Here is an 11,789-nt window from a genome sequence, read left to right on the forward strand (position 1 = left end):
TTTGTGGGCAGGGATTATATTCATTTTGTACATCTTTTGTGTTTTCCTCCAGTGCCTAGAACTGGACTTCACCGGAAGCAAGTGTTCAGAAATCCTAATTGAATTCTGTCGAATTGACTCTCCAACTACACAGTGCTATCCCCCTGTGTATTCTCTGTGTATACAGCAAAAATGCAATTTCTCCATAGAGATTTGTTGGAGTTGCAGTGTATAGCCAATAGAGTTGGTGTGGGAGCCAGAAAGACATGGATTCAAGTCCTAATGGTGATACATGCTGTCTGGTGCCCCTGAACAAGTTCCCTGAACCTCTCAAGGATCTTGACAATTCTCCAAGATCTGTAAATTCCAGAGAAGGTGCTGCTCTGGGTGACATTTGGGAGCTCACACACTAGGTGCAGCTCTAGTTTCCAGACACACACACACACACACACACACACACACACACACACAACATCATTATCTCTATGCTCTATGTGAATAACCACTCTTCATGTATTGTGACTACAGGCCTTTATGCTCAGATACATTCTATCCACCCCTGGCTAGATCATTAGAACGCAGAATCTTATAGACACCTACACTCCACCCATCTGCAGTTTTCTGAGACCCTAGCTCTAACCTACTACCTCTGCTTCAATCCCAGTCTCAATTCCAATCTGACCAAGTCTGGTGGCTACCTCTGGGAATGGGTTCTCTGATTCCAGTTGCCTTACCCTCCTCTCTCCTGTCTTCTTCCTGGTCCTAAGCCCCGGCTCCCCCAACACACACAGACACAGATAAAGACACACACAAATCTGTGCCTTCTTTTCCATACCTTTCTCCCTCCATCCTCCCTAGTCCCTACTCCACCCCTTCCTTCGGAGCAGGCCTTTGGGAGAGAGCCGGTGAAGGCAAATTTCTGGAGCCCCTCAATGTTTTCGGTGAGCCGGAGCCACAGTAAGGATGGAGTCTATGTCGGAAACCAAAGCCATGTGGATCTGGGTGCGTTCTGCGAAGCACTTGCTCAGCCTTAATAAAAAGTCAGGAAGCTACCAAAGATAGGAATAAGTGCCGGGGGTCTGGGTACTGAGGCTCTCTGGAAGGAACCTAGGGGAATGGGGGAGACCGACACTATGGAGCCCCGGATTGCTAGCTCACTTCACTAATTTACAGGGGAAGGGATGTGAAACCCAAAGACGAAAAGAAGGTGACTCTCCGAAGGTCAAATAAAACGTTAGTAAGTACCTACATGGACAGTGCCACATGGGACTTGAACCCAGGACTTCAAGTTTCAATCCCGCTGTTCTTTCCACTATACTGTTGGCCCAGTGTCTCGCCTCTGGCTGCGGGAGTGAGGACAGCTGACCTGGGAAAAGGGGGGGGGGGGCCGGGGGGAGCGGGGCGGCGGAAGGTAATTGCCACTGTACAGTCAGAGGCGCGGGATGGGGCTCGCCCCAGAGGTGAGCTTAACTTTGAAGATAAAGTCTAATGGAGCCGGTAGCTGAGGATGGGGTGGGGGGCGTTGGGGAGGAGACAGCAAGTGCAAGGTCGCGAAGGCTGCTGGCACTGTGAGCTAAGGAGGGGGAGACCGAGACTCGGGGGCTGGGGGAACCTGGAATGTCCCCTGAGCCCTCCCGGTGGCTCAGCGTGGCCGAGCCCCGGGCCCAAATTACAGCTGATTGTTTCCCCCATTATTTTGCCCAACTTTTAATTTCTGCTTTCCAAAGGATCATTGCCCGCGGTAATTGTCAGGGCCCTGTCCTTGTCGGCGTCACGGGCTCCCAGACACACACCGGCGCACCCAGAGGGCCGCCCATGCATTCGGGCAGACACACACACACACACACACACACACACACACACACACACAGGCGCAGACACACGCCTCTGCAAACACACACACACACGCACGCACACCAGGAGAAGCTGGCACTTCCCACCCCTGCAGACCCAGCCTCCCGGACTCAGGAAGAGCCGGAGAAGCGGGCCGCGTCCCCGACCCCGACGCCCAGCCTCCAGTCTTCTCTTTTCCCAACACTTTCCCCCAAGCGCCCCAGAGGACTCAGGGCCCGGACGTCCCCGCCCAGCGGCTCCCTCGGGACGCACGGAGTGACGGACGGCCTGGCGCCAGCCCCGAGGCTCCACTCTCGCCCAGGGCCCGGGCCTCCGGAGGCTGCCCCAAGCCCCGGAGAGACCTTGCGGACAAAGGGGCAGCCGGCTCTTCCCAGAAACAGGAGCCGAGCCCGGCCTCGGCTGGCCAGGGCAGTTGGAGGGAGACAAAGATCAGTCCCGGGTCACAGGACATGCCCCCCTCCAGGGTTTAGCTGGGGTAACGGGTCCGCCCGTTCCCATGGCCGGGGCCTGCCCCTTCTGTGGGGGTGGGGGAGGGGGGAGGGGGAGAGGAAAATGCTCAGACTCTAATCTGATTTCTTACGGAAGGATTCCTACTTCCAGTTCTCCTGCTCTAATGACCTGATCTGAAAATACCTGGGCGGTGGGGAGGTGGCGATGGGGGGGGGGGGGGGGGGAGAAAGGGTAAAGAGGGAAGTTAGAAGAAAAAATAGAAAGTCAAAGGCACAGACAGATGCAAAGAGAAACAGAATAAGAGAGAAGGAAGGTTGAGGCAGAGTGAAACAGCCAGAAAAATAAAGTACTAAAGTGATTTTGTAAAAAATTGTTTTAAAGCGAACTAGAGGAAGAAAGAGGAAAGGAGAGAGGAAAAGGACAGGGGAAAGAGGGGGTAGGGGGTTAGGTGCCGAGCTCCAAAGCTTTTTTTAATTATTATTTTGACCCCAAATAAATGCCTTTCCTAATCTTTTGATCCCATAACCAACCATTAGAATGAGCCGGAGCTTAAGGCGCCGCGTTGTGTGTGGGCATAATATCTCCCCTCTATTGATCCTACAATTATTTAAAAGAAAGTCCTATCTCCTCCCACTTCTCCAAATAAGGTCATTTCGATGTTTTCCAGATGAGTGGAGGTGTACTGAAACAGAGCCGACAGCCAAGTATATCACCCGAACCCCATCGCTCACCGCTTGGCTCCCTCCTTGCCAGCCTCTCACACCCCCGAACTCTCTCTCTCTCTCTCTCTCTCTCTCTCTCCTCCCCCCCCCCCTTTTTTTTGAGCCTTTCTGGTCTGTTTCTCAGTATTTCTGCTCTCCGTGTTTCTCTTCTCTCTATCTCTGTCTCTCCTAGAGATCCCAGATTATTATGGCCAGGGGATTAATTTGTAGCCAATTATGATCCAGTGCTAAATATGGTTCCCTAAGGGCCTTCATCTGCAAGCGCCCCCGAGCGTGAGTGTGAGTGTGAGTGGCAGTGAGTGTGTCAGTCTGTGAGCGCCGCGTGCCTGTCTGCCAGCCAGGCTGCCCAGCCAGGCGGGGGGGAGCCCTGACGCCTGAGGAAGAAGGAGCTGCAGCCCGAGGCTGGGAGTTGCCACAGCCGTGTCCCTGGCGGTGCCCGCGGGGATCCCACCGCCAGCGGGACCTAGGCTTGGGTTTTGCCCGTTTTACTTTTTTCTGAAGACTATTTTCCCAGACCTCTGCCCCAGAGCTCCTGCTTCCCGCCTCTTTTCCTACTGTTGGGCCCAAAGCTGAAGTTCAGTGGAGAGAAGAGAAGGAAAGGAGGGAAAGGGGAGAGGCCAGGAGAGGCCAGGAAAGAAAAAGAGAAGGAAGAGGTAAGAGGAAGGAGAGAGGGGGAGGGATAAGAGGAGAGGGCCGAAAGTCAGAGCCGAAGGGAAGAGGAAAAGGGAAATAGAAGCCCAAAAGACAAGAGAAAGGAGGGGCAGAGAAGAGGGGAGGGGAAGAGCAGAGACTAGAGAGAAGAGAAGGAGGGGAGTGGGGGAGAGGAGAGAAGAGCGAAGGGGAGGATAGGCGAGGACTCCCCTGGGGAAAGGAGTCGGGAAGACGCCAAGTGAAAGAAGGGGAGAGGGAAGAGGGGAGGAAAAGAAGAGAAGGGAGCGAGGAGGGCAAGGGAGGAAACGAGAGGAAAGGAGAGAGAAGAGAAGCGAGCTAGGAGCCAAGGGTCGAGGGGGGGGGGGGGGGGGCGGGGGTCTCCCCAGAGTCATGAATGTGAGCACCAAGGCTGCGCCGGTTGACATCTCCATTCCCGCGGCTGTGGCTGTGGCAACGGCGGCGGCGGCGGCGGCAGCGACGGGCCCGCCCGGGGCTCCGGTCGCCTGCGGCCGGTCCCGGGACAGCATGGACAGCCACGGGGAGCTGCCGCCGTACCCGTGCCCGGGCGGACGCGAGCGCCCAGGGGCCCCGGAGCAGGCGCCCAGCAACACCCCCGCGGGGCCCGAGGCCGCGGGGGCAGCGCTGCCAGCCGCCCCCCGCCCCACTTCCTTCTCCGTCCTCGACATCTTGGACCCTAACAAATTCAACAGCCGAAGGCGCCGCTGCGCTTTGCTCTACCCGACCACCCAAGCAGCTCCGGCGGGCCTGGGCCCCGGGACTGGAGCTGGAGCCGGACCTGGAGCAGCAGCCGGAGCAGACTATGGACTCCCTGGCCCGGAGAAAGCCCGAGAGGCCGGCCCGGACTTGGGCCCCGAGGCCAAGACTCTGGCTGAAGTCCTGGAGCCCTGCGGCCCCAAGCCCCCAGATCTGACCCGTAAGTACTCGTCCCCCGCCAGCGCCTGCGTCCCAGGTCGGCCCCAGCCGTCCAGCACCGCGGGAGCGGCCCAAATCCTCCTCAGCCCCGGTCCTGCGGCATCCCTGCCCTGCCTTTTCCTCCCCAGCAAAGGCCTCGGCAACTCCAACCAAGTTGGCTCCTCCTGGACAGATGGGGACTGGAGGGAGGAGGAAGGGGGTACTCTGCCCGCCAGGAGCCTCGCAGTTTGGGGGCTACTTTGAGTCTTCCTCCCTCCTTTCCCCTTTCCCACCTACCCAAGGATGCCCAAGCCGTCCGGGAGGACCCTTAGGGTATCCGGGACAAAATCTGAGCTGGGGGGGGGGGGGGAGGTCGAGATGGAGGTCGGGGAAAGGGCTAAAGAGCGTTCCGGTGTGAGCCCGGGCCCGGACCAGCTCTTGTTGCAACCTCTGCCCTCTGCCAGAGGTAGTGCGGGATGGGCTCACACTCGGGGAGGCTGAGACTGCGAGGAAATCTGGGGCGCTGAGAGGCCTGCCGAGGGCCCAAGTAGGGAGCTGGTGAGGTCTGAGCCTCGGTGCGTCTCCTTTCCAGTCTCTCCTCCCCTTCCCCTCCCCAGGTCTGTTCCAAGATCGAATTTTCGCTAGAATCGTTACTAGTAAATAATAATTATTATTATTATTATCATCATCTTCATCATAAGTAGCTCTGCCCCAGTTCCCAATCTGGGCAGGGTACCCCGGGTCCGCCCCGGACATATTCCATTTTCTCCTTCCCCTGGAATTCTCTCTCCTCTTTCCTCTCTTCTTCTCCCCACCCCCTCTCTCTTTTTTAAGGGCAAATCAGACTAATTGTCACAAAATGCTGGTTATCTCTGGAAAAACAATTAAATTCCTTCGATTACATTTAAGGTAAAATGTGCTTAGCAGCGTAAAGAGGCCGGATAATGGGGGAGCGCCCGGAGCGCCGGCCCGGCGGGGCCGGTCGATATCCCATTATCGAATCGTGCATATCTCTTTCAAACACCTTGCAAACTCTCTGCTAACATCTAAATTATAGGGTCAAAATTCGGATAATTACTCGATTAAAACCTATTACACTTATTAGGGAACTCTATTGATCGTGAATTGCATTCGACCCAAGCGCCAGATTGCTTTTTTTTTTCCTTTTCGTTTTGCCCCTTTTCCCCCGGGTCCAAAATGTGCCACCTCCACCCAAGCCTCACGGGGGAGAACGACCAGGGGAGCTTTGGTTGGGCTTCTGTCAAATGTAGGCAAATATAATTCGTGTTAGGAAAGCAAAAACAAACCATAAAAACCCGTTTCTATTGCGCTTTCATGATGAAGCGCTTTCCCCTCAACAACCTGATGAGGCTTGGTTTGGCCCCATTTTACACCCGAAAAATCGGGACAGAGAGAGGTGCCCAAGGCCAAAAGAGCTAGCAAATGGGGGAGCCAAGCCTCGGAACCACAGATCCATAGTTCTTTCCATCACCCACACTGTAGACATAGCAGCCGGCAGCGGTTGCAGGCCCAGGATGGAAGTTGAGGAGCAAGGGCGAGGAAGGGAGGATGACAATTGCCCTGGAAGAGAGGGCCACGGGCGAGCGAGTCGGTGGAGAGTGCCCAGAGCCCGGCTGGGCGGCGGGGCCTGTGAGGAAGGGTGTTTCTGTCGGGGTGGCTGCTTCGGAGGTTTGAATGGGTTTCCCCACCATCGTTACCTTTTTCGATCTTAGCGACTTCTCCAGATCAGTGGATCCTCAGGGTCCAAAGCTCAAGCCACTTGGAGTGGGGAGCCAAAGATTTCTGGTGCTGGGAGCAGGGTTTGCGCAGGTTCCGTGAGGGTGAAAGAGGTTCAGAGAGGCACCCTCCAAGGCCCTGTGGTTAGGGCCATGATCCCAGGTCTAGCGGCCCCAGCGCTTCTGCCCGAAAAAAGAAAGGATTCCCGGTGGTGGCGGCCGATCCGTGAGCAGGAGGGCCGTGGGGAAGACTTGGGGTCGATGGAGGGAAGGGAGCCAGTCTAGTAGCTTAAGGGAGACTTTCCAGGGCAAGCAGACTTTCCCTTTCTCCTCTGGGGCGTGAAGTTCATTCACAGCCTCCAGTGTGCAACCTGCTCGGGGCCAGAGGCGGTCCGGGGCAACCCAAGGGAGACAGCAGCCTCCACCCTTCCCCCCAGATCGCGTGACCCTGGAGGAACCCAAGACTCGGACTGACCGAAGAACAAATTCATGCTGTCTATTCGAAAACAAATTTTCAGGAGCTGCCGGACCCTGGCCCAAGACCAAAGTTGATCAGACCACCCTCACCATCATTCCTTCGGAAGAGAATGGAGTGAAGAGGTTAGACACGGAGGTGAGGGAGAACGGATGAAGTGAGTGGAATCGTTTTATCCTCTCGGCCAAGGAAAGTCGGCGCGCGTTTGTCAGCCCTCGCCTTCGGGGGGGTTTTACTCGGACTTTGGCCTCTGAGACCAGCCTGGGTTTGACTTCTCTGCGGGACCAGCAGAACCGCAGAGGCAGCCGAGCCCGACCTTTTAAATCCTTGAGTAAAATCAAAGCCGAGAGGGTGTCGTCTCGGCCTTGTCTCTGCCATATTGTGACCTTGGGCAAGTCTCTTCTCTTTCTCGGCCTCGGATTTCCCTCGCTTAAGAGAGGTTGAATGAAAAGGTCACTGATGTCGAGCCTCGCCAGGACACTCTGTAATTAGGTAATTCCACGAGGATACAGCCCTATGTCCTGCAAACTGGCCTACTCACGTTTGCGCTATAAAGAGGAGGGGTCACGGTGGGGCCACCCCTAGATAGATTTGCGCTAAGGCGAGAATGCACTGTGGTCCCAAGCGAAGCCGAGGGGATCCCAGTGCCTGGGAGCCTTCAGCCGGGCTTTTGCGCCTGGAAAGGAAATTGGAATAAGTGATCTCCCTAGTCTGGGCGTCTGTGATAGAAACTGTCCCGCCCCCACGACAGTCGCGCCCTGGGCTTGGAAGGGTTCCACCCAGGAGTTGGGGGGGGGGTGATTTGGCGAAGATAACTCCTCCCGGTGCTCCCTTTCCGAAAAGTCTTCCCAGGAGGAAAATCCGCAGAATGAGTTGAAGTCTGGGACCTTCTTCAGGCGTCCAGACTCCTCTCCAAGGCTAAAGAGCCCGAGTGGCAACAAGGTCGAACCGACCAGACATCGACTATGCAAAGCCTGTCTGCGCTGCGGGAGACCCGTCCTTGGATATTCGAGGACTGAGAGATGGCACCCTGAGTTTCATTGGACCCAAGGACCCTGAGGTCCCAGGGATCACTACCCCAAGAGGAGAAGGGGATGCAGAAAGGGATTCGTCCGCCATTCAACCGTCGGTCTGCAGATGCCCACGTTGGCCCCCACTGAGCCGCGAGTGATGGCCAGAGCTGCCCCAGCCCTTCCAGGCTGCGGTGACTTTGGGGGGTCTTGGGAGCCGCTCTCGAGCTTCGCCGGTAGGTCGGATCGCGCCTGCCCAAGCTGAGCTGGGAGACGCAGCTCATTCTAAGTGTGGGATAATTACCTTGTTCGCTGCCCGAGCCCCGTTAATTGGAGTATAATATAAGCCGAAATAAATTAAATGACCGTTAACTAGTTTGTACATTACACAAAATGAGTTTAATTAAGTTTGTATCTGCCCTGCTAATCAATACAAGTATTTACTCCAATGTAATACTTCTCAGTTGGAAGCAGAGAGAGAAAACAAATAAGAGGGAAATTAAAAGGGGGTGGGGAGTTTGACAACAAGGGGCACCGGCAGGTGCAGGCACTTCCGAATGGAGCGTCACGTTACTGATCCCCGCTTTGCCATTCCTGCTTCCAGTGAAAACATGCTCAGTCTTCATCTTTACAGGGGACCGGGACTACTTGTTCATCTCCCGCCTCTACCTGGCTTTATTTAAAGAAAGAAAGAATCTTTCTCGACTATTTTCTTTAGTAGAGAAAGGAGCTCCGCAGAGAGGGTTCGGGAATATGTAAATGAATAATTCATCAACGAAGGAAGGAAGGAAGGAAGGAAGGAAGGAAGGAAGGAAGGAAGGAAGGAAGGAAGGAAGGAAGGGAGGGAGGGAGGGAGGAAAGGAGGAAGGGAGGGAGGGAAAGAAGGAATGAAAAAAGGGAGGGAGGAAAGGTCAAGAAAAGAAGGGAAGAGGAAAGGGAGGGAGAGAGGGAGGAAGGAAGGAGGAAAAGAAGGAAAGAAGAAAAGGAAAGAAGAAAAGGAAGAAAGGAAGGAAGGAAGGAAGGAAGGAAGGAAAGGAGGAATAAGAAAAGGAAGAAAGGAAGGAAAGGAGGAAAAAGAAGGAAGGAAAGGAGAAAGGTAGGGAGGATAAGAGAAGAAATAGTAAAGGTAGAAGAAAAGGGAAGAAGAAAATGGAAAGGAAGAAAAGCAAAAGAGAAAAGGGAAGGAGAATAAGGAGAGAAAAGAAAGCAGAAAAATAAGGAAAGAGAAAGAAAAGAAAGTAGCAAAGGGAAGGAAGATGAGAACAGAAACAAGGATTTAGAGTGAGGGGAAGAAAGGAAAAAAGAGGAAAAGGAAGGCAAGGAAGAAAAAGAAACATGAGAGGAGGAAGAAAGGGAGAGGAAGGAAGGCAAGAAGGGAAGGAAGGAAGGAAGGAAGGAAGGAAGGAAGGAAGGAAGGAAGGAAGGAAGGAAGGAAGGAGGGAAGGAAGGAAGGAAGGAGAAAGGAAGGTTGATGTGTGGGACGGTGGAGGAGATTGGTCGCTGCTTTTCGGATACTTAGAATGAGCCCTTGTCACTCAGTGTAACTGTCTAGGCCTCTTTGAAAGACGTAGCTCAGAATGTTTCTCCCCTACCCTGCTCCGCCCCGGCAAATCCTGAGTTCTTTGAAACAAGTATCTTGTCATTTTGCAGCTTTGCATCCCCAGCACCTGGCGCAGAGTTTTTGAATATAGTAAAAGCTTAATAAAATTGTTAAATTGAATTCAGATTTTCGAAGACCTCGATGTCTTCGGGAGAGTTCGGTTGCGGAGCAAGGGTGTGCAACGCGTAGGTACAAGGAGAAGCTGAATGTGGTCCCTGGGAGGACAGTGATGTGTTGCGCTCGGGCCCTTGGCTGGGAACACCGGGGCAGAGATCACAGAGTTAGATCCGAAGTTAGAGCTGAGAGTGGCAGGAAATTCCCCACGGGTCGGGTCTTGGCTGGATTGAGGAACCGGGGGTGGTAGGGAGGGAAGTGGGGGTGGGGGGGAGATTTTTTTAAGACAAGCCCTTTCTCTCCTCTTTGGCCAAGACTTCGCTCTCCCCCACCCTACCCCTCCACCTCCTCGGGAAGCAGAAGACTAACCCGAGTTCTCCTAAAGTGAGAAGGCCACGAGTCCTGGCAAAGTTCCAGATAAATGTATGGAGCCACCCCATTCCCTTCACCCCCACCCCTCACACACACAGCTTACACATCCTCTCAGCTTTCAGCCTGAGGACACACCAAGGAAGAAAGGAAACCGTCAGAGGAATGATTTCCTCGGCAGAAACTTCGTCCAACATGGAGGCTTGTTCCTTTAGCCTAACTTGGGAAACTTTTTAAATCCTTTCTTCATAGGGGATTCCAATTAGCCGGGGCCTGGGACTATTTTCTGAGTGCCCCTGAGAAGGTTGAGGATAAGAGGAATAATACATTGATCAGAGACCAACGCCGCGGGGAGGATGGACTTAAAACTCTTAACTGTCCCCTTCTCTTTGTTTTCTCCTCTCTTCCCCTGTTCAACATCTCTCTATTACGTCTCCTCCTCCCTCCTTGTTTCTGTCTTTCCTTTTATCTGTTCACCATCATCCTTTACTCTGTGTGTGTCTTTTCTTCTGTCTCTCTCTGTCTCCTCTCTTCTTTCTCGCTCTCTCAATCTCTCGCTCGCTCTTTTGCGCTCTCACAAACTTTCAATCTGTTTATCTCTTTCTGTCTCTCTTTTGTCTCTCTCCTCTCTCTCTCTCTCTCTCTCTCTCTCTCTCTCTCTCTCTCTCTCTCATCTCTGTCCCCCCGTGTCTCCCATTGTGCGTGTCCGCCCCCACCCCGCGCCCTGCAGACACGGACATCTACAAGGCGGAGGGGAGCGAGGTGACCAGCTACAGCAGCAGCGGGCGGCCCAGCCCCAGCCCCAGCCCCAGCCCCAGCCCGAGCCCCGGCAGCGAGGAGCTGCCGGACGAGCTGCTGGGAGGCGAGGAGACCCGCAGCAGCAGCAGCAGCGGAGGCGGCGGCGGCGGCGGCGGCATCGCTGGGGGGGGCGCCCGAGGGGAGACCCGCGCTTCCCGGCAGACGGAGGAAGAAGAGGAAGAGGAGGCGGCGGCGGGGCCTCCGGGGGCCCCTCCGGGCCCGGCCGCGCCCCCCGCGGCGCAGGCTCCATCGGGCGCCCCGTCCGGGACGCAGGCCGCCTCCGCGGCCGCCAAGCCCAAGCGCAAACGCAGCGGCTCGGACTCCAAGTCGGGGAAGCCGCGCCGGGCGCGCACCGCCTTCACCTATGAGCAGCTCGTGGCGCTGGAGAACAAGTTCAAGTCCACGCGCTACCTGTCGGTGTGCGAGCGCCTCAACTTGGCTCTGTCGCTCAGCCTCACCGAGACCCAGGTGAAGATCTGGTTCCAGAACCGTCGGACCAAGTGGAAAAAGCAGAACCCGGGCGCGGACACCAGCGCCCCGGCGGGGGGCGCGGCGGGGCCCGGGCCCGGCCTGGGCGGCCCCGGGGCGGGCCTGGCTGGAGGCCTGAGCCCGCTCAGCCCCTCCCCGCCCATGGGCACGCCCCTAGCCATGCACGCCCCGGCCGCCTACCCCGGCCACGGCCCCGGAGGGCTGGTGTGCGCGGCCCAGCTGCCCTTCCTGCCCAGTCCCGCCGTGCTCTCGCCCTTCGTGTTGGGCTCACAGACCTACGGGGCGCCCGCCTTCTACACCCCGCACCTATGAACTCAGGCTGAGGCGCCGCCGCCCCTGCACTGCGGCCCAGACAGCTGGGCCGCCCGCCCCTGCCCCCCACTCTCCCCGCGCCCTCCCCTATTTGTAACCTGCCCCCCACACACACAGACCCGACGGCACTGGCGGCGTGGGGCCCAAGCACCCCCGCCCGTCCCCTCGGATCCCGCAACCCCCATCTGCCTCTGGAAGGAGCCTCCGCGCCCTTCTCCGACCTGGAGGAGGTGCCCGACCCGGGGACGGAGGAAGGGTTGGCTGGGTCCCGGCCCGACCCCGACCCGCGCTCCGCCCCAGAGCCACCCCCGGGGGAAC

The 11,789-nt window shown here is 56.3% G+C and overlaps 1 protein-coding gene across 1 annotated transcript; it reads left to right on the forward strand.

Moving 5' to 3' along the window:
- The first annotated feature begins 7,949 nt into the window (after positions 1-7,949).
- Positions 7,950-11,471, forward strand: NKX1-1 (NK1 homeobox 1). The gene is made up of 2 exons (XM_074231595.1): positions 7,950-8,025; positions 10,603-11,471. The coding sequence occupies exons 1-2, from the start codon at positions 7,950-7,952 to the stop codon at positions 11,469-11,471; spliced, it is 945 nt and encodes a 314-aa protein (XP_074087696.1).
- Positions 11,472-11,789: the final 318 nt, after the last annotated feature.

The sequence above is a fragment of the Macrotis lagotis genome, chromosome 3, assembly GCF_037893015.1.
Source record: "Macrotis lagotis isolate mMagLag1 chromosome 3, bilby.v1.9.chrom.fasta, whole genome shotgun sequence".
NCBI lineage: Eukaryota > Metazoa > Chordata > Mammalia > Peramelemorphia > Peramelidae > Macrotis > Macrotis lagotis.

Excerpts from the sequence above, each read along its gene's own strand:
- NKX1-1 (XM_074231595.1), top strand. The coding sequence starts at position 7,950 with ATGGCCAGAGCTGCCCCAGCCCTTCCAGGCTGCGGTGACTTTGGGGGG. Across the intron at positions 8,026-10,602 it reads GCCGCTCTCGAGCTTCGCCG|ACACGGACATCTACAAGGCG; the intron begins GTAGGTCGGATC and ends CGCGCCCTGCAG.